The sequence below is a fragment of the Megalops cyprinoides genome, chromosome 23, assembly GCF_013368585.1.
Source record: "Megalops cyprinoides isolate fMegCyp1 chromosome 23, fMegCyp1.pri, whole genome shotgun sequence".
Lineage (NCBI taxonomy): Eukaryota > Metazoa > Chordata > Actinopteri > Elopiformes > Megalopidae > Megalops > Megalops cyprinoides.
The window spans coordinates 16,681,950-16,709,676 of record NC_050605.1 but is presented as its reverse complement, the minus strand read 5'-3'; the positions used below and the strand labels follow the sequence as shown (position 1 = coordinate 16,709,676).

The 27,727-nt window shown below is 48.4% G+C and overlaps 2 protein-coding genes across 3 annotated transcripts in view; one reads left to right on the top strand and one right to left on the bottom strand.

Moving 5' to 3' along the window:
- The first annotated feature begins 1,667 nt into the window (after positions 1 to 1,667).
- nup205 (nucleoporin 205) lies at positions 1,668 to 23,145 on the top strand. Of its 2 annotated transcripts, none has more exons than XM_036517977.1 (42): positions 1,668 to 1,724; positions 3,553 to 3,695; positions 4,553 to 4,724; positions 5,048 to 5,192; positions 5,603 to 5,762; positions 5,852 to 6,080; positions 6,358 to 6,522; positions 6,933 to 7,108; positions 7,308 to 7,424; positions 7,537 to 7,674; positions 7,973 to 8,123; positions 8,418 to 8,626; positions 8,764 to 8,946; positions 9,072 to 9,122; positions 9,243 to 9,452; positions 9,609 to 9,846; positions 10,158 to 10,347; positions 10,696 to 10,816; positions 11,010 to 11,091; positions 11,415 to 11,579; positions 12,095 to 12,219; positions 12,550 to 12,664; positions 13,106 to 13,255; positions 13,825 to 13,896; positions 14,244 to 14,401; positions 14,564 to 14,644; positions 14,731 to 14,922; positions 15,316 to 15,523; positions 15,731 to 15,829; positions 16,250 to 16,398; positions 17,039 to 17,230; positions 17,950 to 18,071; positions 18,255 to 18,387; positions 19,327 to 19,453; positions 19,815 to 19,888; positions 20,321 to 20,452; positions 20,548 to 20,674; positions 21,258 to 21,424; positions 21,997 to 22,126; positions 22,333 to 22,434; positions 22,577 to 22,653; positions 22,816 to 23,145. In XM_036517977.1, exons 1-42 carry the CDS (start codon positions 1,697 to 1,699, stop codon positions 22,966 to 22,968), a joined length of 5,958 nt encoding a protein of 1,985 aa, XP_036373870.1. In that variant the 5' UTR covers positions 1,668 to 1,696; the 3' UTR covers positions 22,969 to 23,145. The 2 variants fall into 2 exon arrangements, with proteins under 2 accessions (XP_036373870.1, XP_036373869.1); XM_036517976.1 differs by having other exon boundaries at positions 13,822 to 13,896.
- A 1,149-nt stretch (positions 23,146 to 24,294) lies between these two features.
- The window catches only part of fgd4a (FYVE, RhoGEF and PH domain containing 4a), a 54,604-nt gene continuing 51,171 nt past the window's right edge, over positions 24,295 to 27,727 (bottom strand). The window contains exons 16-18 of the mRNA XM_036518011.1: positions 27,490 to 27,639; positions 26,924 to 27,064; positions 24,295 to 26,586 (exon numbers count right to left, since the gene is read on the bottom strand). Coding sequence (XP_036373904.1) covers positions 26,326 to 26,586; positions 26,924 to 27,064; positions 27,490 to 27,639 — 552 coding nt within the window. The 3' untranslated portion in view covers positions 24,295 to 26,325. The remainder of the gene's footprint in view (positions 26,587 to 26,923; positions 27,065 to 27,489; positions 27,640 to 27,727) is intronic.

Here is a 27,727-nt window from a genome sequence, read left to right as displayed (position 1 = left end):
CCTTGTTGCCAGCAGTATTTCTCATGTTCCTTCATGTGTCTTTTAATTTTGCACACTGCCGTGGTATATCAGTGCTTGTTCACTGACATCAGTTGATATCCACTAATCTTTAAATTATATGGATGTGTCACTCCATGTGATTAATGTAATTTAATGTGATTAAACTGGTATTGCTGGGTCCTGTGAAATACATACAGTGCTATTGTAGTATAAACAATCAGTCTAGTATTCCCTGTCACCTAAACCAATAAAACCAGCAGAACTGCAATGTACATTTGAAAAAAAGGCCATTCCACCAACTCCCTCTCATGTGAAGTATAAAACACAACAGATAAACGTAGAAATAAAAGGGTAATAAAATGATTTCTCTCTGGACAAGAAATGAATCAGGTATTAAAAACATGAAAAATGTTATGACCTTCAGCAGTGATACAGGTACTTTCTAGCTCCGGGTGAGGTTGGCCACCACTAGATTAACCCCCTAGGCTGATAGAAACATTTGGTAACTGTGTGCCTTGGGGTCATGGTGAGCTCTTTACAACCTCATAGGCAGGGGCTGCACCAGTGAGTACTGGGCAGTAATGAAATGCACCTGGTGAGACATCCTCAGGTACTGATGCAGAGTGGGATTCCCTGACTTCAAACCTAGCGCGGTGTGTCAGGCTTGACTACCCATATTTTGCAATAGTCCTCTGGTAACGCATCAGGTTCACAAGTGCGACGCTCGTTTGCGATTTTCAGATATCAATATTTCTTCTTATTTCGTAATTGGAGCGTCTGCTCTTGATTTCTTTGCGTGAACAAGCAGTGGTCCTTTGAGAGCAACATGCCTTAAAAACGATGGAGCAGCGGCTGTCTGTGATCTGTAATACAAAAGAATCTCAGTTGCCGTGGCAATAGTTTAATCTCTGCCAGAATACGACGGCCTACATTCTAGGATTCTACATATTGTTAAACGTAAGGCAGTTTTGTTCTTGATTTGATCGTAGCATGAACTCGTGACAACCTCCAACCCAGTAGTGAGCGACTCACCCGGTGACAGATATGATACTAAACAAATCAGACTGCAGAGCAAGACTACGTCATAGACATTGTATTTACTTTACAGAAAGTTTGTGACTACATCCCCCAAAACCCAGCTGGATTTCTGCCAATGTGCCCAAGACCCCTTGCCTGAAAGGGGATAAAAATAATAAAATCACTCCGACATAAAAACAGAAAATTATTCTGCATACAGTTTTATATATCGTAAAACTAAAATATCATGTAAACCCACTGACCTGGTAATTGTAAATACCGAACAGTTATTGTGCTTAAAATAAGTATTCGGCATGGGCTTTTCACCCTGGCACATTGTTAGACAACCATGTGTCTAAGGCCGCTTGGGTTTCGATTAAAGATGCTCTATTTAGAGAACAGATCTTCAACTACGAGTATGAAACGTTGGATATCCATATCTGCCATGTATAAAGCAAAACGATATGCTTTTCTTTCTCGTCATGCATATTATTAATCTATATTGTTAGATATAAAACATCCATAGCTGGCATAGCAACGTGTATAGCACCGGAACGTCCAATCACCAATGAGAACGTCCTCGACACGGAAGTACAGTGAACTCTCAGCGCTAAATATCTGTTTGGCACAGAGTATCTGTGGCCTGACCATCTACCAGGGAACTGGATCTGGTTCCAAGATGGCGGCACAGATGGCGGTAAATTCAGGTATGTTCTTTTTCAAAAATCTATTTGAAACTACAAACGGACCTTCAAACAAAAATGTACATTGTAGTCCCCATAACAGCCCCTTTGCATAGTTGTCTGTATAGTTTTAATAATTAATTTGTTGCTAGTACCACCTAATTAAGTTATTGGGGTTAGCCAAGTTCAGCTGTAGCCCAAATGTTAGCTAGCTGGCTACCATGCCGTCAGTGCTTGCTACATATTTCGCCGGTTAGCTAGTTGGTTATCTTTGTAAATGACTAGTTTACTAAGACAACAAATGTGTCCTTGCCACTGTACGCTACAGGTTTTATGCTAGTGTATACATGTGCTATCGCTGCTGTTGTTGAACAGGTTGGATCACGTGCCGTACTACAAATCGAATGCGATAGTAACGTTACGACCTGCCGCTCAGTGCGCAGTTTGTCTTGGGTTAACGGTATAGCTAACGATCTATGTGTATATACACTTTATGTGCTTTAATAACTGACGTGTCAATAAATAGTTAGCTAAGTATGCAAGGATAGTTTTCTAGCTCACCAGCTGGCAAGTTCGAGTTAAAATAAACAGTATAGGTAGCTACATTTACATTTATTCATGTAGCACATGCTAGTTAATATAGTAAGCTAGTTGTTTCTGCAACGTTGGAAAAGTGAAATTACGTTTTGTTCCACAATTACAATACATAAATCAGGTAACGCTTACCTGTACGTACATTTATACATGTGTGGTCTTACGTGCTCGGTTTGCAATGACATGTAGAGGTGTGGTCGTGTTTTAGGTAAACAAACCGGTAAAGTAGCTAACGTTGGCTAATTAAAACGATGTAATTATTTATAATTCCTGATTGTTCCCGCTACAGCTTTGTGGTGTTATGTGGTGTTTGTTAGGACAGTTCGTCTTGAAATACACCTGTGTAGCTAGCTTGCTGACTACAACAGAGAAATCATTGACTACATCAGGGAAATCATCTACCACTAAAAGGTGAACGCTGCGAGACCTTGGAGTTTACGAGAAGATCATTTATTTTGTCCCTGATCGGGTCAGATTTGTGATTTTCATATCATATTTAACAGAGTTTTAAACTGCCCTGGCAGGCCATTCTCCAGTTTAAGAAATTGATTATTGAAAATGTATTTATTTCACCTCAGGTTATTGTCTCTGGCAAAATTCCTGCATTGATTGTTTGATGCACAGCATAGGTCCTTGTCCTGAGTGACGTTTTAGTTTAAATCTGTTATCCTACAGTGCTTATGATGGCCTTAAATGAATCAGAACTTGGAATATGAGAGCATCTTTATCAATCTAGATTCATCTTAAGAATGAAAAGTTGAGTAAGGTTTGTTTGCAAGTAGCTGAATAAGGCAAGTTTAAAGAGCAAAGTAGGATAAAGTAGGAAAGTGGCTAAAATTTACACTTTGTTAACGTCTAAAAGGGGTCAAGTTAAAAAAAAAAAAAGTAATCACCTCTGTTTTACTGGTATCTGTATCTACGTGTTAGTGTAGAGGAGATCCAAGTATCCTCTATACAGACTGAAGCTGTACACCTCTGTAGTTAATGGGCACTTCACCTGTCAGAAAGAGCATGAAACAGTGATGGTAGAGTGAGGCTTCATGAACCTCCTAATACGTGGGCATATCGAGTGCTGTCAATCACTGCTTTGCTCTGTATAACCCAACCACTCTGAGGACTTTACTCTTTGTACGAAAAACACATTGATTGAAGTCACTGAGATGACATGATGGGTCCATGCTTCATGGAGTTTATGAAGCCCCCTCCACACATTGTGCTGTAGGCCTTGTGTTGAGCAGGCTGTCGTCCCCCTACGCAGGAGCCAGTCTGTGGGGGCCGCTGAAGGAGCTGTGGGAGACTGTGGAGGGGGCGGTATGGCGGAGGCAGGCGGAGAGCGTCCACCTGCTGGGCCTGCAGCTGAAGAAACACAAGCCGCACTTCCTGTCACTCTTCAAGAACCCAGTGAGTGCCGCCGCCTGTGGCCCGCGCCTGTGGCCCGCGCCTGTAGACCGGTCATGATAACGAATTGCGTTTATACAGCGTCTCTCATCCCTTTCAAGGAACTCAAAGGCCTATATGGTGAATGGGTACCTGAGTAGAGCACCCACTTGAGTTATATAGGTTAGACTAATGCCTCCCAACTGTGGTCCTGAGGGCACAGTCTGTATGTTGGTTTTCATTCCAGCTGAACTCTCACAAAGGTTTGATTGATGTGCTTTCTCTTAACAAGTGCCAATAGTTGGGTTTTTGTTATAGATTTGGGTTTTTGGGGGTTTGATTGTTCTAAAAGACTGTCACAGGTAAAGGTGTTTCTGTGAGTTCTATTGATGTGATCTTCTCAAATTCATGCAGACAGCTTTTCAAGTTCATCGATTGATAGTCATTTTTCAGTGACAGCAGAGCAGTGAATTCAGATTAATTAAAACACCAACCTCAGCTTTGTCGAAAGGACCAGTACTTTCAGAAAATCAGCTGAATGGGAGTGAAAGCCAGCATATGAAGTGTGCCTCCAGGACCAGGGCTGAGAATCTGGGTTTGACTGTAAACATATGTGCACAGGCAGATGATGCATTACGGTGCTGCAGGTTTCATTTTAAGGCTGCAACCCCTGTCATTAAGAATAATTTGCTAGTGATAAAATTAATTTCTGAGACCTAAAAAGCGATGAGCAGTGTGTCAGCAGCGCTGCCCTACATTTGTGGTGAAGAAAAGCTTATAATTTAAATGAGTCACAGCAAGTCAGCCGTATATTTTGTTTAAAAGGATGATTGCATGACTTCGTATTGTCTGTATTCTCTGTATTCTCTGTCTTCCCCCAGCCAAAGAGCGCAGAGCAGAGAGAGAAGGTACGGAAGGCGAGCTTGGAAGGCATTTCCATCCAGGGCCAGCAAGGGGCCCGACTCCTTCCAGAGGCACTGCTCACAGAAGCCTTCATACTGAGTGATCTCTTTGATATGGGAGAGATGGCAGCCCTGGAGCTGCTTCTGGCAGGTAACTCCATCACCTGGGAGGGGATACGTCAGGCCCAACGCACACCGGACAGATGCATCCAGACATTCGCTCCTTCATAGATGGGTTACTTGCTAACATGCTAACAGACTGCACCCACACTACATACCCAAGTTTTGTGAGTAACAGACATTTCTTTTATAACATTCATTGACTGGTACAGTGTAGTTTGAAGTGGAGCTCAGATGTGTTGTTGGTTGATACAAAGCACGCTCGAGTTTTTGTTGTGTCATTGTGAAAGCCACTCCGGGGCTGTTTCCTTGAATGAGTTACTAAAGCTTGAATAACTCTCCCTGTTTGTGCAGGAGAGCATCAGCAGCCATACTTCCCCGGGCTGACGCGTGGGCTGGTGGCTGTGCTCCTGTACTGGGACGGCAAACGATGTCTGGCTAATTCTCTACGAGCGCTTATCCAATCCCGCCATGGCAAGACCTTCACCCTGGACCTCAGGTGAGATACGGCTCCGTACTCCCTGGCCTTGCTCACACCGTGCCTAAATACAGGTTCGAGTCCCCCCTGTCTGTTCTTAATGCTGTCAAAGTCACACAAAACACAGTTACAAAGTGGAGTGCACCTAGTGCAGTTTGTTACCCCTCATGTGAAGTCAAGGTCACACATGCTGCATGGTTACAAGGTGGGGTGACAACAGCAGCACTGAGTGCGGTTTGTTACCCCTCTTGGGAAGCCAAGAGGAGTGTGTGAACCCTCTCCAAAATCTGTTCCACTTTTCTCCGGCTCTGTCTCTCGTGTCTTAAATAACAAGCATTCATTGTTATAGGCTCCCTGTAGTGTTTGTGCAAAGTGTGTTTGCACCTGTTCTCTAAGCTTCATGGCTGTCTGCTGTCTGCTGTCTCCTTCAGCCCTGAGCTGGTGGCGCTCACCACGCGCTTCACAGACGAGCTGATGAGCCAGGGCCTGACGCAGCGCATCCTCACGCTGGTGTCCGAGATCGGCGTGACGCGGGAGTTTGAGCGCCTGCAGAAGCAGTGCGGCCTGGGAAACGAGAAGCACAGGAAGGAGGTGAGAGGAGCCCTCATTTAACAGCAGACACATGGAGGAGACCTGTCCTGTGACTCCCCTGTCCTTATTCTCTCCTCATTTTCCCTCAGGTGGCTGATCTCATCAAGGAGTGCCGCCTCTCTCTCGCCGAGTGTCTGTTTTCCTGGACCTGCCAGACACCTCTGAGCAAGGATGACACCCTGGCCCTGATTGGTCACCTTGAGACAGTGACACCAGAGGCTGACGGCTCATTGGACAACGTGAATGTGGCTCTGGTCATGGCTCTGCTGTACTGCTTGGATGTCAGCTTTCTGGAACAGGGAACAGAGGACAGAGAAGGTAGGAAGAATAATAACCTTTTTGCTTTTTTTCTGAAGTTTGGTATTCTAAAGAAGTGAGGACGAATCTCAGTAAATCTGTCCAGTGCTTGAGTGATGACAATTGGAGCAAAGGTTTTCAACATTGTATGTACATGTGGTTTATTACAGTTGCAAAACAGTTTGATGTTTTGCTGACTATTGATGATATTTCTCTGTGCATAAACTGATAACAGATGCCGCAGTGGTAGTAGTGTCTCGTGTAAGGTCACTTGTATTGACCCTGCTGCTTGTGTCAGACCTCCTTCAGGCACTGCCGCTGTTGACAGAGAAGGAGTACGTGTCTGCGGTTCACAGCCGGCTGGTGGAGGGCCAGCCCTGGAAGCTGCCGGGCCTGCAGGCGGTGGTGCGGCTGGCCTGGGCCCTGTCTCTGCGCGCACTCTCCCAGCTGCCGCAAGGAGCAGGTACTGCAGCCCATACACCTCCACTCCCCACACTCTGCCACCTGCCGTCTGCGTTACTGCAGAACATCTCCCTTTCTCTCTGTAATGAACCAATAAAATACCTCTGCTGTAGTTTTCCCCGTTACATTTCCCCCTTGCATGTATCTTTCTCACAAACACTTGCCCACAAAGGATTAACAAGTGGTGTCTCTTACAGAGCAGTGTTCAATTAGCAGATAAATGAAACCTAAAACTAATTAAGAGCTGAAGTGGAACCTGTAATCGCATGCTTAGTATGCCCCCTGGGGTCTGGGCAGTGAAACTCCCGTAGAGCGGTTTTGTTCCTCTGGTGGCTGTGGTGCCCTGAGTTGCCCTGAGTTGCTCTGTGCTGCCCTGTGCTGTGAGGTAAGGTGAATGCCCTCTTCCTGCAGCTCTGGTGGAGTTTACGGAGGGGGACGAGTCTCTGGCGGACCAGGCCCTGCTGGATGGAGTGTTCCTCTTCCTGACGGAGGGCGTGCTGGGCTGCGAGGGCTTTACCCAGGAGGAGTTTTACACCCGCCGCCTCCACTCCCTCATCACGGACTTCCTCGCACTCATGCCCATGAAGGTAGGGGGCGCCACAGAGCAGGTCACTGCAGTAATAATGGAAACTGGGTTACTGTGGGGACTGAGTATAGCTAAGCAGTGTTTACAGCTCAGGTTACTCTGCTTCTGTGTGTATGTAAGTCTGTGGTGTTGAAGGTGTTATTGCAGATGTATGTCAGGTGGTATTGTACAGCTGTGTCTGAGTGTGGGCTGTGTTGCAGGTGAAGCAGCTGCGGAATCGTGCTGACGAGGACGCCAGGCTGGTGCACATGGCTCTGCAGATGGGCACTGAGCCCCCCACCCCCCTGCGAAAAGACCTGGACCACCTCATGATCCTGGTCAGCACTGGGTTCACCTCTCTCTGTCATCTGTGTTACAGCGTCAGTTGTTCATGACAGTTAGGGTAAACGACACGTTTTCACCCTCCTTCTCCTGTACACTGGTGTCCAGATTGGAGAGTTCTACAGCAAAGACCCCTTCAGCCTGGAGCTGGCCTTGGATTTCTGGTGTCCCTCAGAGTCGCTCCAGCACACCTCACTCACAGGCTCCTACCTGGGCATGGCCCTGCAGAGACCCCCCCACAAGCAGGTCAGTCACCTCAGTGCGCCCCCCTGCTACAAACTTCTAACTCTTTTCCATAGGAAAAAAGAGGAACCAGAACTTCAGTTATTTATGAATTGTCTGTAGCTGCTCAATACAGCAATCGTTAATTGTAGATACTCTTCTTCATAAAGGAACAGTCCCATTGAAATATAAAATGTCTTGTGAGGGGAGACACTGTAGAGATGCATTCCTCTTGGATGTTGTTAGACGCTGCATTCGCTCTCCGCCATGCTGAGCCCCTCCTGTAGAGCTGACGGATGCAGTGCTCTGTGCCATCCTGCAGGTGGTGCTGTCCAAGTTCGTGCGACAGATGGGGGACCTCCTGCCGCCCACCCTGTACATCCCCTACCTGCGCATGCTGAAGGGGCTGGCCAACGGGCCGCAGTGCGCCCAGTACTGCCTCTGCCTGCTCCGCACCAACGGAACCCCGCACAGTAACTATGCACACTTTTTTTTATGATTTCCTAGTCTTTTTGCATAAATCAGGCATGATGTGTCATTTACGTACTGTAATTGCAGTACCGGTCAAACGTTTGGACACACCTGATTAAGATAATGGGAAACATGCATGCAAAGACATTTTGATCTAATGACTTATGTCTTTCAAAAAAAAATTTTGGAAAATAAGTTGTGTCCAAGCTTTTGACTGGTACTGTATGTAAATGAAATTGCATAGAGAAGCAGCCTGTTACAGATGCCGTGTCTGGGATTGTGCCGCGTTCCCCCAGGGGAAAACCTGCAGGGGGCAGTAGCGGGCAGCCCCGTGTCCTGGGACCACTTCTTCCAGTCTCTGATGCTGTACCACGAGAACCTGCGCAGGGACCTGCCGAGCGTGGACGCGGCGCACTACCGCCACCCGCCGCTCCGGGGCATCACGCAGCGGGAGCTGGACGGCCTGACCGCCTTCCTGCAGCTGCTCACCACCGTTGTCACCTGGGTGAGGGCGGGGCTCGGGCTCTGTTTCCAGAGGGTGGGGTCATAAATGAACAGTAACTGTACAGTTTTTCCACCGTTTGGGGCGTCCGGTGATTGATATTTTCCTGTTCCTGCCCTCCGTACCCTGGCCTGTTTCAGAGTGAGAGCGCTCGCCTGACGCTGTGCAAACACCCTCAGTGGACACCCGTGGTGGTGATGCTAGGGCTCATGCAGTGCAGTATCCCGCCTTCCCTCAAGGGGGAGCTCCTGCACTGCCTGGCTGCCTTCGGCAAGTCGCCTGAGATCGCTGCCTCCCTGTGGCAGTCCCTGGAATATGCACAGGTAAGGTGGGACAGAGTCAGGGGCAAGAACCCCCATGTCCCCCAAAATACATTAACAAATGGCTGCTAAGTATAGTGCACAGGTGTTCAGATATGTCCGCTGAAGCTGGTTGCTGTTGTCCACAGATCCTCCAGACAGTTCGAGCCCCAGGGCAGAGACCAACTGCAGGGATAGAGGTACGATTTTTTTTTTACTGTGCTTTGTTGAAGCCCACCATTTCTCTTTGTGCTATTATGTATGAGTGTGTGTGTGTGTGTGTGTGTGTGTGTGTGTCTGACCCTCTCCTTGCCCCTCAGGTGGAGCTGAATGAGATTGAGTCCAGCTGTGAGGAGTACCCTCTGACCCGGGCCTTTTGCCACCTGATCAGCACGCTGGTGGAGACGGCTCTGCCAGTTAACCTGGGGGTGGGGCTGCGCCCGCCCGGGTTACAGCCCTACCTGGACTTCCTGCGCGACGCCGTTTTCCTTCCCTTCCCCACCCGGGCCTACCGCCGTGCAGCTGAAAAGGTACTGCTGCACACAAGCACACCTGGAACCGCTGAGAACACTACTCCACCCAGAGCCACTCAGTGCCCTGATACACCTGTAGTTTTTATTACACAAAAATCAGCTGCTGTGTATGTTTGACGCAGAAAGCATGTGTCTCTCTCCTCCCCGCTGCAGTGGGAGGTGGCGGAGGCGGTGCTGGAGGTCTTCCACAAGCTCCTGCGGGACTACAAGCCCCAGCCCGGGGACTTCCTGTCGGAGGTGGTGTTGCAGCAGGGGGAGCAGGTTCCTGCCCACAAGCCCCCTGGGTACAGCCTGATGTTCCACCTGCTGAACGACTCGCCCATGCTGGCCCTCTGCCTCAGGCTGCTGGAGGAGGGGCTCTGCCTCCTGGACACCTACGCCCCCTTCCCCGGTTAGTGTGTGTGTGTGCGTGTGTGTGTGTGTGTGGTGTGTGTGTTTGTGTATGAGCGAATCACCACTGTGAGTGAGTTTTCTCCTTCTTGGGTTGCACTTTATTAGCCTGGTATAATACTGTAGCTGGATTGAAAACTGTTGTGGGGCAGTTTTGGCTCTGAAGCATATTATCATCTCGTTATGCTTGTTCCCCACTCTCCCTGTCTTTTCTGTGTAATCTCCCTTTGTTCATGTGTCTCTGTGCCTCTCCATAATGCCCCTCTGTAACATCCCTCCGTAACGCCCCTCCGTAACGCCACCTCCCCCCAGGTCAGAAGCAGCTGGAGCGGGCGGTGTTGCACTGCCTGTGCCTGCTGGACCTGGCCCTGCAGAAGCAGGCGGTGTTCATGGACCTGCTGCGGGAGAGCCAGGCGTCGCTGCTGGTGTCCCCGCTGGAGCAGCTCCTTCAGGGCATCAGCGCCCGCAGCCGGCGGGCCGACCACATCGTCAACATCGCCAGGTCAGTCTGAGAGAGGAGCACGCTCACACGGTCTGATATTAGGGTGTTCATTAACGTGTGGGAATAGATGGGTTGTGTGACATTCACACAAAACTTTACATTTCAGGATTATAGTGGAATGAGATGTTGGCTCAGCGGTTTAATGATGTTCTTTTACATACTGTTTCGTGTACAAGATCTGAGAAATTTACTCAATGATTTTATTTTTCTTACTTAGCATGAAGTGATAGTTGCTGCCAAACCAGATGACCTAAATAGTTAGAGGGAAAATGGCTCAGGATTTGGCATTTGTGGAAAGAAAGTGGAAAGTGGATATTTGGCTCACTTGGTTCTGTTTGTCTCTCTCAGGTACCTGTACCACAGTAGCACCATCCCAGAAGCTGGCCTCCTGAGTGCCAAAATCTTGTGCCACATCGCCCGCTACCCCAACATTCAGACGCGGCTCGTGGGAGACTTCACACATGATCAGGTGAGGTCACTTCCTGCCTCTCTTCCTGCCTTTTTTTAATCACATTCATGCCTCCTCAGAACAGAGTTTTTTAAACGAACAGCTAAGATTACCTGGAAACTCTTCAGTACACGTATGGTACATGTAAAGTTGTAGTGTAAATATCTGTTTGGGTTGAGCCTGCCCGGTGATTGGATGATTTGTCTGCCTTTAGACTGTGAGTGACAAGCTGATGGCAGGATTTGTGGAGTGTCTGGACAATGAAGAAGCAGAAGAGGACGTAGAGAAGGATGACGGTAAGTGGAGTTGTTGTTAATTTAAGTCGAATTGCTATTAATATTATTAACACCATTATGGCTCTGACAATGTTATGATCATTATATGGTTCTTATATTAATGTCAACCTTGTCACAGTTGTGTTAATCATATTATCACCATTATATGGCATTTATCAGAACCCGTTTATCAATAGTGCGGTCAGCATGAACTTCCAAGGTTGTCTCGATTAAGGTCATGTTGTATGCCTTAAACCATAAACATATTGAGAGAAGGTGTATGTATTAGTAAATGTTTACATTTGGTCACTGAAACTGAAATAAAGTTGGTTTGAATGATGCAGACTCTGACCCAGAGAAGGGAGTGGCACATACCCGGCATGAAACCAAGGTCCACATCCTGAACCTTCTGATCACATCTCTGGAGCTGAAGCCTCCGAACCTGGCCCTCTACCTGCTGGGCTACGAGCTCAAGAAGCCCGTCTCAACCACCAACCTGCAGGACGCAGGTACGCCCTGATCAGCACTGGGGCCCTGTCACAAGCTCATGAGCTGAGACTTAACTATCCTCACATTCACCTGTGTGCTCATTCACTCTGAGGTGTGTGAGGGTCATTTAGACCCTTTTCTCATTCTCTCTGAGATAAAAGGAACCTCACACATGCCTATATAGACATTCACTCAGTCAAATGATTAAATGACCCTTGAAAACATCTGCTTACTCTGAGACTGAATTACCCTCTCTCTCTCTCTCTCACACACACACACACACACACACACACACACACACACACCTACCTCTCTGTTCATTCACTCTGAGACTAAATGACCTCCAAACACACTGACACACTGGGCCTGACAATCCTGGTCCCCTACAACAGTGCTAAACCATACTGACCCAGGACACCACTGGGCTCACTGGTACAATGACATCTAGAGAACTGACAGCCTTGTGTGCTAGGACTGAACACAAGTGGAGTAACCTCTGTGTGTGTGTGCGTGTGTGTGCGTGTGTGTGTCTCAGGAGTGCTGGGGTGTCCGCGAAGCTGCCTGCACGCCATTCTCAGCCTGCTGCAGAGGGGCTGTGAGAGGCGATCAGGACCCGTCCTCACCCAGGAGGCCCCTCACCTGGCTGAGCTCTGCTACCAGGTACAACACACCTGTCCCCCACACATACATCTCCACTCTGCGCTGTGGCTTACACCTGCCCGCTGCCACAACTCCTCTTCACACCACTGTGACAGATATGCTAGTCATCTGTTGCTCATTCAACTTGAATGGGTATGCTTATGTTCTTTTGTGCTGGAAGTCACTCTGGATAAGAGTGTCTGCTAAATGAATGTAATGTAAATGTGATAGGTCTTTAAAATGTGATTTGTAGTGCAGTGCTTCAGTGTAATATGACGACCCACAACAGATCTCCGTGCTTGTGACAAGGTAGTGGGGACAGGTGGATTGACCTGTGTCTGGCCTGTTCAGGTGATCTACCAGCTGTGTGCGTGTTCGGACACGTCGGGCCCCACCATGCGCTACCTGAGGACCAGCCAGGACTTCCTGTACTCCCACCTGCAGCACCTACCCTTCATCCTCCCAGGTGAGCTCACCTGCCCTCAGAGGAGTGTCTCAGTGGTATTCATCACACCAAAGCTTCCCTGGCTCAAAAACAAACAATGACAAGTGGCTGTAATGGGGAGTAGCTAGTGTAACCTGAGTACTGTGTGAGTGTATGAAAACAAAGCCAAAAGTGGCATGGGGCAGACCAAATGCTGTCTACTGGTCACTCCATCCAGACTGCAGTAAAACTATGGTCATCAACAGGGCCATCCACTTGCCACAATTTTTTTTCTCTCCTCCTCTTCCGATCAGCGGCTCACCTCTTTATGTGTACCCGGAAGGGTGGTTGCATGGTGGCATCCATAGCCCTAGTCAGAAAATCAAAGTGCGCGTGTGATGGGTCTGTGACCCAGACCTAACATATGCAACAGTGTGTTTGCTGCTTTTGATCGTGCCAGGTCACTCTCTCCCCTCCCTCCAGACGCCAAGATCGCCGCGCTCTCGCAGATGTCCTGGCTCATGAAGACCGCCGCCATCGAGCTGCGGGTGACGTCACTGAACCGCCAACGCTCCCACACGCAGCGCCTGCTGAACCTGCTCCTGGACGACCAGCCGCACACACAGCACGCAGGTAACACACACACAGCACGCAGGTAACACACACACAGCACGCAGGTAACACACACACTCTTCTAGCAGGTAACACACACATGCCACGCAGGTAACACACACACAGCACACAGGTAACACACACACTCCTCTAGCAGGTAACACATACACTCCTCAAGCAGGTAACACGCACACAGCATGCACACACACACACACACAGCATGCAAATAACACATTTAGCATGAGAGGAATGTGCATGTAATGGCGCAGCACACAGGTACGCACGGACACACACACACACTCTGTCACACACACATACGCACACACACATACACATGCACACACACACTCTCACACTCTCACATACACACACGCACACACAGACAGACAGACAGACACACACGCACACGCACTCTCACACGCACTCTCACACGCACTCTCACACGCACTCTCACACACACTCTCACACACACGCACACACACACGCACACACACACTCTCTCTCACACACACGCGCACACACACACTCTCACACACGCACACAGCAGTCCTGGCAGTCTCTCCAGCAGCACTCTCCTCTGTCCACAGCAGACGGGGAAACGGGGATGGAGGAGGAGACTCGATCTGTCAGTGGGTTCCTGCATTTTGACACCGCCTCCAAAGGTTAGTTTTACAGACTAGTTATTAGGTTCTCGCCTCTGTTCAGTGTGTCTCTGCTGCGCTGTAACTTCTCTCCCATTCACGTTCAATGCCTTAAGTAAGCATTTCAGTTACATGATCATGGCTGTAACATGTGATGCATTCTCTTACAATTACATTACATTTAGTAATCATGGTACCTTGCATGTGGGTTGAGGTAATCCTGGTGACTTTTGTGGGTATGTTTGTCTTCAAATGATGTAATCATGGTGTCTTTCCTGTGTGATGATGTAACCGTGGTATGTTTGCTGTGTTATGATGTAATGGTTTCCTGTGTGGTGATGTAATCGTGATGCTTCCCCCCCTCTCAGTGCGTAGGAAACTCCTCAGCATCCTGGATGCCATTGACTTCAGTCAGAAGGTCCCAGAGCTGCTGCAGCTGGACTTCTTTGAGCGCGCTCAGATCGAGCAGGTCATCTCCAACTGCGAGCATGTCGACAAGCACGGACACACTGTCTGCAACGTCAAGGTGTGTGCGTGTTTGTTTATTAAATGCCTTTCTCTGTCTCTTCATCCCATTTCTCTGTTACTGTGCAACCTGCCTTGTGATGTTCTTGGTGCAGTAGCTCTTGGTTTTATTTTTCCGACCACTGTTTTTAATGGCCCACTGTATCTCTCCTCTGATTGGCAGTTGCTGCACAGAGTCCTAGTTGCAGAAGTCAACGCCCTCCAGGGCAGAGCAGCCATTGGTCAGCGCCCCCTACTGATGGAGGTGAGAGTGATCCTATTGGGTGGAGCTGGAGTGTGCTGCCCTGTGTAATATGAGTGAATTGACGGGCTGTCCCTCTCTGCGCGCAGGAGGTGAACTCCATCCTGCAGCAGGTGGTGGAGAGGAACCAGGTGCGGCACAGCCTGAGCGCCAAGCGGCACGCCCTGCAGTCCTGGAGGGAGCTGGTGGAGACGCTGTTCACCGCCTGCCCCTTCGACCTCATCCCCACCGACGAGCGGCAGCTGATCATCCGAGACCTGCTGCTGGACCTGCACGACAAGGTGAGGCACCGAGGGAGAGGAGCGAGGAGGCGGAGCCAGAGGAGTCTGGGAGTTTGCTTTGGGTGTGGATACGTTTTTATGTTCAGCTATGAGGAGTTGGATAGGTTGAGTTGAGCATGATGGGGTCCTTGTTTGGAGGGGCGATGAGTTGTTTAGGGGAAGCGATGAGTTGTTCATGGTGTTTCACTGATTTGACCAAATTTTGATGTTTAGCTGCCAAGACCAGTTTTTAGACTTCTGTCAGTCACTCATGAAGACCTGTTGTGGCACACATGCTTCCTGTATTTCATCCTGTATTCTGTCTACAATCAGGTGGTGTGTGTGAGAGTGTGTGTGTGTGTGTGTTAGCCGTAGGCACACTTGTATTCTCATGTGCACTCTCTCTCTCCGCAGGTGTTGTCGGAAGACGCAGCGGTGGAGTTGATGCCGGTGGTTGCGGGGGCGGTCTTCACCCTCACAGCGAACCTCAGCCATTCCATTCTCTCCGAACAGCAGCAGGGGGCGGGGCTGGAGGGCGGGGCCTCCTCAGGTTTCGCCTCCATCGCAAACTCCGCCCTACACCTGATCCTTCGCAAACTGCTGGACTTCATTCTCTGCACAGGTGAGTCAGCTCTCTCACCTGCCTGTCGCTGGTAGAGCTTTTGTAAAGCTGATGGCCAGGGTTATGTTTCAGTCACGCTTAACACGGAACTCCAAAGTGATTTCCAGTAGATCTGAGAGGAGGTTATGTTTGGAGCTGGGTGCGCATGTGCAGTGTATTTTTGTAATGTGATAATATGGAGCGTTTGGTTGTGTTCGTGTCTTGCAGGTGGAGGATTCCAGCGACTGCGTGCACACCTGTATGGGTCCCTACTCTACTACCTGCAGATCGCTCAGAAGCCTGAGGAGCCAGACACATTGCAGACAGGTGTGTATAAATGTGTGTGTTGAAGTACATTTACACTGAGGTATAGGGATAACTCATAATTCATAGTTCAAAAGAAGTACAAAAATTAGCTCGGATGAGTGTGCTTCATGAACGTACAGTACATGATATTACATTTACTTGGCAGACACTCTTTTCTAGGGCAACTTAGTTTACAAATCACCCAGTTATACATCTGGATATTTTACTGATGCAATTAAGTACTAGGCCTTAGGGTACAACAGCAATGCCCTCCTTTTTTATGATTGGACATTTATTGTTCCCTCTCTCTCCATCTTGCCCTTTTCCCTCCCTTCTCTCTTCCTCCTCCTTCCCTCTCTCTCTCCCTCCCTCCCCACATCCTCTCTGCTGTCTATTCTTTCTCTCCCCTTTTCTTCCCCCCCCCCCCTTTCTCTGTGCTAGATGGGAAGTCCATGTGGGAGCGTCTCACGGCTCCAGAGGACGGTTTCTCCAAGCTGCAGAGGGAGAACCTGGCCATCATTGAGAGCTACGGCACTGCGCTCATGGAGGTGGTGTGCAGGGACGCCTGTGACGGACACGAGATCGGCAGGGTAGGGGCGCCACCGGCTCTCCCGCTCAGGGTCACCTGACCTACGAAATTCAAAACAAATCACCTCCGTGCTTATGGTGCCCTCCTTTTTATATGCTTTCTTTACAATACCAGAAACTGTAAAACTCTGTGTCCCTTCTCTCCTCCATACTTGCATATCCATGAGGTTCTTGTTGGTAGCTGAAGGTTCTGATACTGTTTGCTCTTAGTGTAATACAGTAGCTGTGTGTGTTCTCGTTGACCGTGACGATTCACAATGAGAATGCAAATCAGAAGTAATTAACTAATTGGACCTGTTAACGTAGGGTAATTGGCTGGATGAAAAAGGAAGTTGCAGATTTTATCTCTGAATAGTACACTGCCATCATACCCTTGATTTAAGGTACCTAGCTTGAATATCCTCAGTAAATACCCTGTTATGCAAATACATAATCTGTAGAAATACAAAGTTGCTCTGTAGAAGAGCATCTGCCAAGTAATGAAATAACACTGGCAGTATATGAAGACTTTAATACCGCTGCACTAGGCAGTGAGTGGCGTTCATAACTCTATCCTGCTGGTTAATTAGAGGGAATAATCTTCTCCGTTTCTCTCAGATTGGGGTTAATTAAAGGGCGGATAATCCTCTGTGTGTCTCCCAGATGCTGGCGCTGGCGGTGCTGAACAGGATCATATCCATCGACCGGCAGAGACAGTGGCTGCTGTTCGTGTGTAACAGCGGGTACCTGCGCGTGCTGGTGGAGAGTCTGAGGCAGGACGACGCTGCCCTACAGGCCCTGCTCACGCCCCAGCCCCCGCTGCTCAAACCCCTCTACGTCTACGAGTCCAAGATGGTGAGATCCGAGAGGGAGAAACGTGCATGTTCACACAGAAGAGACATACCGTACCGGTCAAAAGTCTGGACACACCTGATTAAGATAATGGGGAACATGTATTCAGAGACATTTTGATCTTGAATGCTTGATTTTTTTTTTCTTAGGCATCAACTTCACAATTTCTATTTGTCTATGTATGAATATCTTTCCAAAAAGTTAATAATTTAAAAAAATATTTCATTTTAAAAATATTTTTTGGCTATTTTTAAGAATGTAAAATATTTTTGATTTGTTTTTTACACTTTTTTTGTTCACTGTGTAATTCTAGTTGTGTTGTTTCATAGTTCTGATGTCTTTACTCTTATTCTAAAATAGAGAAAATGGTAAAGATACAGAAAGGAAAGTCTGTCCAAACTTTTGCTCACACACAAGAGAAACCTGTATACACACTTACAAACTCTCCATGAAATATACACACACACACACACACACACACACACACACACAGACAGAGGTGAGCAGATTCACATACCGATGTGCACCAAACGCACATTCCGTCGGGCCTCTTTGGTAGGGGAATTTGGGGGTGTTGTCACTTGTTACTGCTTATCGCCGCCACCTTTCAGAGAACTGAACTCAGACCTACTGTATTGTGTCCATCCCAGCTCCTCATACACACTGTCCCCCTTTGATGACTGATCCCGTGTCTGCCTCTGTCCCCCCCCTTCCCTCTGCAGGCCCTCCTCATGCGGGTGGCGATGACAGGCCCGGGGGCGGTGGAGCTGCTGCGCTGTGGCCTGGTGGCCCAGCTGGTGGAGTGCCAGGTGTTCGACATGCTCCCCGAGAGCGACTCCCACAGGTGGGGCGCCGGGTGGAGGTGGGGTGTGGAGGAAGGAGGGCGTGGACATGGGCTGCAGGGAGATACAGATGAAAGATTTATGAGGAAAATGGCAGGAAATGATCCTGTTGTTCTGTTTAGCTTGGTAGGAACACTGGGAGTGTAACACAGATTGTGGTTTCTTCTTGCCCTGTAACCGCGCAGAGTGTTTGGCCAGCGGGACCCCAGTGGCTTCATCCCCGCCCCGCTCGACCTCTACAGACAGATCCTGCTGCCAGCCCTCAGGCTCCTCCAGGTCATCCTCACTTCCACTCAACACCAGGAGGGGGCAGCACAGGTAAATGCACATTTCAGAGTCATACATTCTCAGCTGTTCAGTGGCCTTCATGGCTGGTGCCTTGCTGGGGTGATGGTGGTGGTATTGTTTGTAGGCGTTGATATTGGTTCCAGATTGAGGTGTGTGTGTGTTCTACACATTGTCAGACACGGGGGGATGATTTTTGGTGTATGTTTTCCAGATTGAAATCGATGTGCATGGGTACTCCAGATGGGAGTTCTTCATGCTTATTCATTCCTAGCAAATGAATATTTGACTTTAAATATTAGATTTTTCCCTCCGCTTTTTTCCTTAAAGCCACCTGACAGTATGAAAACCAGCCCACTGTCCTGGAGAGCTTAATAATACGTAAAATTTATTTCATTATGAAGCTGTTTTTTTCCTTCCTTGAAAGTAACGGTGTTTTGCCAATTGCGTCAGCAGTTGATCTCTTTGGAGCTGAGAAATTCCGTTCCTCGCATTAATCTGAAAGCATGAGCGACCAGTTACTGTGCATAAAAACTACAATGAATAACAGTTTAACTGAGCTTCATATATTTCTATTTTAAAATGTATCTTTCATGGAAGATTTTACCTGTAATACCCAATATATAACCTAAATAATTTGGAAGGGATTCATGGGTTTTGTCCTCAGTTAGCACAGGATAGTAAGGTAACTGTGGATGGAGGCAGGTGTGGGAGCCCTGGTGTGTGTGTTAACCTCAAAGTGTCCACAGTTACTGTTCATGTAAACTACAGTGAACAGCAGTTTAACTGAACTTAGTATATTTCTATTTTTAAATGTGTTGTTCGTGGAAGCTTTGACCTATTTAATAGGCGTATATTTTCCTTAGTTGGCACAGGAAAGTGAGGTAACTGTGGATGGAGCTGGGTGCGGGAGCCCTGCTGTGTGTGTGTGCAGATGGAGATACTGTAGCCTGTGTGTGAATGCTTCCCCAGGTGCTACACTGGCTGATCGCTCACTCAGACACCATCCAGTCCATCCTGCGCTGCCAGGAACTGAGCATGGGCGCCCTACAGGAGCTCTCCATGATCACGGGCATCATCAGCAAGACCGCCCTGCCAGGTACCGCACGCCTGCGGTTAACCCTCTCCGTGCCGCTCTCAGTCCCAGGCTGCCACTGTCCCACTGAGCCGCTGTCGGCCAGCAGCCAACGGTTGCCGCTTTACGTAACGTTGCATTACATTCATTGCAGCGTCGCGTTACTAGACTACTAGACTGACTGACTGGCTGAGTTCTTGCTAAAACCTCATAAAAGCGGTTATCGTGTGATTGGGTGAGTGCTGATCACCTCACATACTTGAGCCACCTTACATACCTGAACACACCTGAGTGGAAATCTCAGCGGTATGTGTGCGCGTACGGGTTTGAAGCTTTGGCAGAGATGCTCGGCTTCCGGCTGATGTTAAGTTTGCATGTGTGTTAGGAGTACTGAAGATGGAGCCAGATGTGAACAGCTCTACGTTGATGGAGTTCCAGGGGCACATCGGGAGGTTCCAGGTACAACCATTTTCCTGCATAAAGAATCCATTTAATTCTTTCACAGTGTTACTGTGCTATTGGAAAGGGCTTGCAGTAGAAGTTTTGTTCTGCTGAAATACAGTTTGGACATTGACCGCAACCTACAGCGCATGTTAATACAGTATGTTGATACAGTGTGTAAAACAATGTAAATAATCAGATGTACTGGGCAGCCTGTGATGCTACCTGTCTGGAACTGGGGGAGGGAGATATCCTTCTTATCAAAGCATAACTCCTTTTATTTTTTGTTGAGTATTTCTCAGTCTGCTCTCCCTCTCTCTGCCCCTTTCTTTCCCTTTCTCTCACTCGCTCACTCTTTGCCTCTCTCTCTGTCTCCGTCTCTCTCCCTCTCTCTCTTTCTCTCACCCCCTCTCTCACTCTCTCTCTCTCCCCCCTCCTCCTCTCTCTCAGCGTCAGTGCCTGTCTCTGCTTGGCCGGCTGGCAGGCAGTGAGCGCGTGCGGATCCTGAAGCTGGCGGAGGAGGGCGCGGCCCCCGGGGAACCGGCCGACCGGCGGGAGGAGATGGAGCTGGCGGCGCAGCAGGTCGGAGGGACCCCTCCCAAAACTGCCGACCCCCCCTCCACCCCAAAAACCGCACCACAGAGCCTGACGACCGACCTGTGCTCCTTTCCCCTCAGATCTGTGCCAATGTGATGGAGTACTGCCAGACCCTGCTGCTGCAGAGCTCGGCCAAGGCCCAGTTCAGCATCTGCCTCTTCAGCCCCTCTGTCACCGAGCCGGCTGCCAGAGAGGGTCCCCGCGCAGGTCAGACATGCGCGCGCGCACGCACACACACACACTCACTAACTCACACACACACTAACACACACACACGCACACACGCACACATGCACACACTCACTCTCACTAACACACACACACTCACTAACTCACACACACACTCACTAACACATGCACACACACACACTCACTAACTCACACACACACTCACACACACACTCACTAACTCACACACACACTAACACACACACACGCACACATGCACACACTCACTCTCACTAACACACACACACACACACACACTCACTAACACACACACAAACATTAACACTAACCCAGCCTCCACATTTTACACACCTAACAGATACATGCAGAGATTTGATGCAGGTTGCATAGATCAATAAAAAATAAAAAAAAGTGTGGTTACTGTTATACAGTTAATAATATACTGTCCTAATGGTCCTGCTGTGTGCTCCCTGCTATGGTTCCCTTCCATAATCAATATAGCCTGCATCTGTGCTTTCACATTGCGGTACACACACTTGTATATAGCCACTGATTCTCCTCCCTCTGACTGACTGACTCCTTTTTTCTCTCCCTCACCCAGATCTGCCGGTGCCCGCCGTGCCCACCTCCCGGGTGCCCAGCCTCGGCCTGGTGCTCTTCCTGCTGAAGAACGCCGCTGCCGACTTCTTCCGCTTCCACCAGAGCCACCAGCAGAGCCTGAACAAACTGCAGGGCCTGGATCACCTGCCCCCAGAGGAGCTCAAAGAGGTGCATACCACAGCCTCACTGCAAAGCTATATGCAGCGCTAATATGCAGCGTTAATATACCACAGCCTTACTGCAGCGTTAATATACCACAGCTTCACTGCAGCGCTAATATACCACAGCCTTACTGCAGCGTTAATATACCACAGCCTCACTGCAGCGCTAATATACCACATGCAGCGCTAACTTGCAGCGCTAATATACCACATGCAGCGCTAACTTGCAGCGCTAATGTACCACATGCAGCGCTAACTTGCAGTGCTAATATACCACAGCCTTACTGCTGTGCTAATATACCACAGCCTCACTGCAGTGCTGCTGTACCACAGCTTCATTTTAGCGCTACTGTATTACAGCAGTGTCCTGCTGCGGTATACAAATGTTGTTTTATTTTCTAATAAAGCGTTGACTTTTCTAAGGTCAGTGAGGTAAGATTTTGGTATTTTGAAGACCACGGTTGTATAAAAAGTCACATGACTGTGCCGTTTCCTCTTTTTCCGTCTGCACTGCGGTCAGGGTAGAATCAGTTCAGTTTTCACAGAGGAATTAACTGAAAGACTTTCTTCCCCTCCCAGCTCTGCCAGGCCCTGGTGTACGGCTCTGGAGGGGTGGACAAAATCCCCTCTGTCCAGCGGAGTGTTCTGGCGAAGCGCCGCCTGGTCCAGCTCATCAACAACCGGGCCAAGCTGCTGGCCCTCTGCTCCTGTATCCTTCCCTGTGGTAGTGAAGAGGGAGGAGTCTCATGCCAGGGGACACTCCTCTACAGTGTGTTTGATCACTTTGGGGTTAAGTCGTGTCACTCCTGGTTGTGACCGAATAGGAAACGGGGGAAAAGAACTGTGGGGATGGGTCAGTTTAAGAAGGCGGGAAGAGCAAGAGACTTAATTCCTTGACAGCCCTCCTCTTTACAGACATTGTTGAGACTTGCCTTTTTGTGCTGTGGCGCCACCTGGAGTACTACCTATTGTACTGCACCCCCAGCGACCCAAAGGACTCCCTTCTGCCTAGCACTAGTATGTACAGAGCATGTTCTTAGACTGGGATGGCTTGTGTCTCTCGCCTTACAAGTGCTGTCTGTTACCATTACGAACTGAAAGGACTACAGTATGTGTTTTCGCCCCTTTTTAAACAACGTCTCTCTGATCGCCATCCCAGATCCCTTTGGCGTGCTGCAGAGCAGCGGGGGCCGAAGCCTGGGCCTGTCTCAAGTCAGCAGGCAGGATCTGGATCAGGTGAGAGCTGAGCTTCATGGGAGTTGTAGTTGGCGTAGCTATGGCCACGTGGGCGTCAGGAGAATGCCACAGTGCAGCGATTGTCTGTCACTCCCAGTGCAGTTATTGTAGAATATGTGGTGGACTCCCACAGTGACTGAATGCTGTTGTGTGTGTTTTCAGCTGCAGGGGGATGTAGCCGCCAGTTTCGGAGACTCTCTGCAGAGGAAGCTGCTGGAGGTGGAGGTGATCTACAGCCAGGCACGCTCACGCTACACCTTCATCCAGGTGCTGGTCCGCAGGATCCGAGGCCTTCTCTGCCGGCCCAGGAGCTAACACACACCCCCACCTGCCCTGTCCGCTCACCTGGCCCAAGGAGAGATAAGGCCAGTCCCTGAATGACACTGTCTTATGTCTTATGTATTTCCCAAAAATGCTCATTGCTACTTATTTACTAGTTATCTGCTGGTGTGCTGCTATTTTCAGAGCACACTCATGAAATTTTACAATTGTATAAGGCTTATTTTTTTTGTTTTTGTCATACTTTAGTTTTTTCTAATGTGAAAATTAAAATTTTGTAAATCCATGGTTCATTTGCACTTTGTATTAGCAGCTGAGTGTTCTTTGTTTTGGTTCAGAAGTATAACAGTCCAGAACGCATCCCTCTGTATATTACACAGGGCTTCTCAAGTTCGATTTTTCTGTGTTCTTGGGATGCCTTTTAGGTGCTTAATGATTACTAAATTTTATTGAGTTTATAAGATACAGTGACCCAAAAATGAATTGTAAATGAACTTTCAATTTTGGCTTAGTATTACAAAGAAAATAACTGAACCAGAACCAGGTGTGAACGATCAGGTTTAGAATAATCTCTGCAAGCCAAGTTGTGTACGTGAATAGTATAGGTGGCACAGTGTACTGGCAACCTGTAGTAACCAGATGAGGTAAGGCCTAATTACACAGAACCCTACCACATCCTGAAACACAATTATAGATAAGATCAGTTAACGTGTGCTTACTGCAAACCTCAAGCAGGGAGTAAAATTAACTTAGATATTTAAAAACACAGATAATGAATTGTGTCAAGACAACAGCCCAACAAAAACTTAACAGAGTGTAACCAGCGAACTAGTGTGACCCATTTTGGCATTATGTTATTCAGCCAGCTACAGCAACACACCGCGATTGAATTCCGTTGGCAAACGGAGCTGTTGAACCAAAGATGGACTTGAGTCATCCACCAAACAGCTGTTTTTGTGCACTTGCAAACTGTTTCTCTCAGGCAGTGTTTCCCAATCCTACTCCTGGAGGCACACTGTCCTGCATATCTTCTATCTATCCTTGCTGCTTGATTAAATCAGGTGTGTGCTCAGCTTATCAAAAGTGCCACTGATGAGTTCAGTCCAGTAGGTAGAGCAAAGATAGAAGATATGCAGGACAGTGGGCCTCCAGGAGTAGGATTGGGAAACACTGCTCTAAGGCAAAAACTACCTGAACTAAACTGCACTTGAGGCCGGGTTCAAACAGGACTCGACTGTGTGGTTACTGTTGCCCCATTGTAACCAAATTACAGGAAAGGGTGAACACAGCTGTACTGTGTGAGTGAACAAGGTCTGGGAGAACCTGTAGACATCCTATGAAAGTTACTATGTACGGACAGAATAGTAATGGAATAGTTTGTTTTATTTACTTACAAGGTACACCATTTCATAAGACAGTAAAGTGCGTAGATTTTCAGGCCTTCGGGGGGAAAAGAATCAGGACAGTGTACTTACAAATCTGGTTTTACATTCAGATCTCGTTTCTAGGATTGTTGTGCTGTATGAATACCCACACATAGCGATGGACTGTCAGGTTTTGCGTTAAAATGGTGGTGTTTGGAAGTTCATATAATGGGCACATTAGCCCAAACAAAACAAAAAAAAAAACTGTATGAAGACTCTTCTCCCCTCTCAGGATTCTGCTGTGAGGGGCAATGACTCTGTGCATCAAGGTACAATTATGGAGAAAACTTTATGTATTTATACAAAAAAGAACAATGTTAGTTCACATTGAGAATAGCTGCTATGGCTTCGCAGAGAACTCCAAACACCCAAACAGAAAGATGAGGAATTGGAAAAAAAAAAGTTGTGCCAATTTTCTTTCAACCATGCACATATTCTATAAATTACTTTAAATAAAATTAATTACAGTATTTAAAAACATTTACATGGTACATGTACATCCTTTTCCCATTTGAATGAGGGTTATGAGGGTCCTTGATTGTGCCATTCTGTGGGAGGGGCCCATGTCTGACACACACAGTCCAATCCTTCAGTAGTCTTATCAAAAAACTATCCTGCATTTCAACTGTGTGTCTACAAGTATAGAAAACACCGTGATAATTGAACTGTATATTCATAGGTAGTAAATGCACTGTGTGCATACTGACAAAGCCAAAGCTGAGTAGAGTGGTTACAGCTATACTAGACAACCATTTTGTTCCTTCTACAATACTGCCAATAGGCTTCAGTTTGTGCCTTTCCTCATGTGCAATCACAGCCCAGAAGATCTCTTGACGACACATTTAATAACAGTAATAAAAAATATATTTGACACTAATGAATTACAATTCATAAAATGAAATACACAATATCCTCTGCTTGCCATCTCAAGGGATGTCTCTTAAATATACATACACTCGGCTTGGAGGGACTCTGTGAGAGAGACATATCCAGCAGCTTGTGTGCTGCAGCGTTACCCATAATGCCTTGTGCTCCCAGACCAGGTCCTGGCCACATTCCACCTGCTGATGTTTCTCTCTCTGAAGGAGAGGCTTTGTTGATCTGCACTTCCAAACTTGGGGGGAAAAAAAATCACAATTTGGGGAAAAGCTGATTGCTTTGCAGTCATTTAAAAGAGGCATCCAGAATCTTCATCCATCACCGCAACTCAAAATGACAGGTTTAAACCATCAGGAGACCACCTCTTGCTGTTTTGTCACTTTTTTGAAGTTCCTTCTGCTGGTTCCTGTGGTCCAAAGGTGAGAACAAGAGACTCGACCCTCGGGGAGGACGGGTTGGCTTAGAAATGGAAAGATGCGCTGGGTATGTTTGTGGCTGTGTTTCCGGTAGGGCACCTGTCAAACACTGATGCAAAAGGTGACGAACTGTGTCTTCTACATGTACAGAAAGCTCTTGTCTCTTTACACATAAAAATGCACTTGTTCCTCTTGGGAAAAAATAGAGCGGACTGTGGTGCATAGAAGTGTGTCCTCTTCGTCGACACTCCCAGCTGTAGCACCAGATCTATAAAAATGAACTCGGGTCTCACTGAGGCAGGCACTACAGTAGTCAGACAGCGTGTGTGTAGAGCTTCCGGGTGCTGGGACACGCGTCTCCCACAAACACACTTAGGGAAGAGGAGGTGTGGCCGTCCGGTCACCCTCACAAGTAGTGTTGATTTGATTGTTTCTGCGTCTCCGTTTCCTCCTGGCACACTTCCTGCGGGGATGACGGGTGCCGTCTGGGGAGAGCGGCGGAGTGTGGCGGTCTCCACAGCAGGGGGTGCACGTGCGTGTGTGTGTGTGTGTGTGTGTGTGTGTGTCTGCTGATACGTGCTGAGTATTAGAGCGGTAGTGGGCCAGTGTGCGTCCCGGGTACACACGGTGTGTGCGAGCGTCTGTCAGACCGAGGGGGCGCGGGGCGGCAGTTCTCAGAGGCTTTCAGAGCTGCCCTCGTGGGCGGCGTCCGCCATGCCGCCGTCGCTGGGCGGCGGCGAGGGCTCGGGCGCCTCGCCCGTCACCGCCACCCGGATGACCCGCAGCCAGCGCTGCTTCAGGTCCTCGCTCTCGGCCGCGAAGCTGTGGACGGACTTGGACTGGGAGAGGCGGAAGCTGGCGGGCAGGTCTGCGGGCCGGGGCGTGTCCTCCACGGTGTAACCCAGCAGCGGGATGGTGGATTGGGCCTTCACGTCCTGGATCAGCAGGAGACGGGTGAGAGGCGGGGTCAGCAATGTGTGTGTATGGATGGGTTTGTACAGTATTTCTATGCTTGTTCATAGTTTCTCATTGATATCTACACTGCAACGTATTAGTGAACGGTAGTGATGGGTGAGTGAACCATCTAATGAGGTAGAAACAACCATACACTGTTAATAATGGACTAGTATGAACTGATCAAAGGACACTCCCTCCACAGCAAAACACAAGGATTGGTTGAAATCGGTGAGTCAATGATAATATTAGCTGGTAGCTCCAACCATTCTATGTCTCACTCTCCCATCACTTTCATGACAAGGTGTGGCCACTCACCTGCGGTGCTCCATACAGGTAGAGGACTAGCGCCTCCTTCTGGGGGATGACGCACCACACCTTCTGCCAGGGCTTGTTCTTCTCGCAGTACTGCAGGAAGCCACACATGATGCTGTTCCCTGAGAACTGCGCCGCCTCGATCTGAGAGGGGGAGGGGAGAGCGACGTTCAGAGAGAAGCAGATGCTGTCTAAAAACCATGGCAGGAAAATGGCCCTGCCACATGAACTCAGGGCAGATCAAAGGGGGCACCCCATGTAAACTCAAGATAGGTAAGGGTACCACCTTGTGTGCGGCGTTGTAGCATAGCGGTTAAAGAGCAGGACTTGCAACTGAAAGGTTCAATTCCCCACAGGGGCACTGCTGCTGTGCCCTTGGGCAAGGTACTTAACCCACAATTGCCTCAGTAAATATCCAGCTGTATAAATGGATAACATTGTAAAAACCTGTAACTGATGTAAGTCACTCTGGATAAGAGCATCTGCTAAATGCCAGTAATGTAAATTCAGAAAAGGTACAGCGACTGTCCCCTGTCTAAGTCCAAAACAGATCAGGGGTCTCTTCGTACCTCCAGGATGCCCTTCTTCTTGCCCTCGGCCCGGTCTTCGCTCTCTGAGTTGCCTGTCAGGATGGAGAAGCAGTCCTTGCAGACTTTGTTCACCTTGTTGCCATCGTACTCCAGCGGGGCCTTGTTGTCTGAGCACTTCCAGCACACCACCTAAAACACAGGACCACCAGCCTTCAGCGAGTACGTCCAACCCAGAAGTCGAAGCGGAAGGTAACCGTGCTTTTGTACATTTTACATC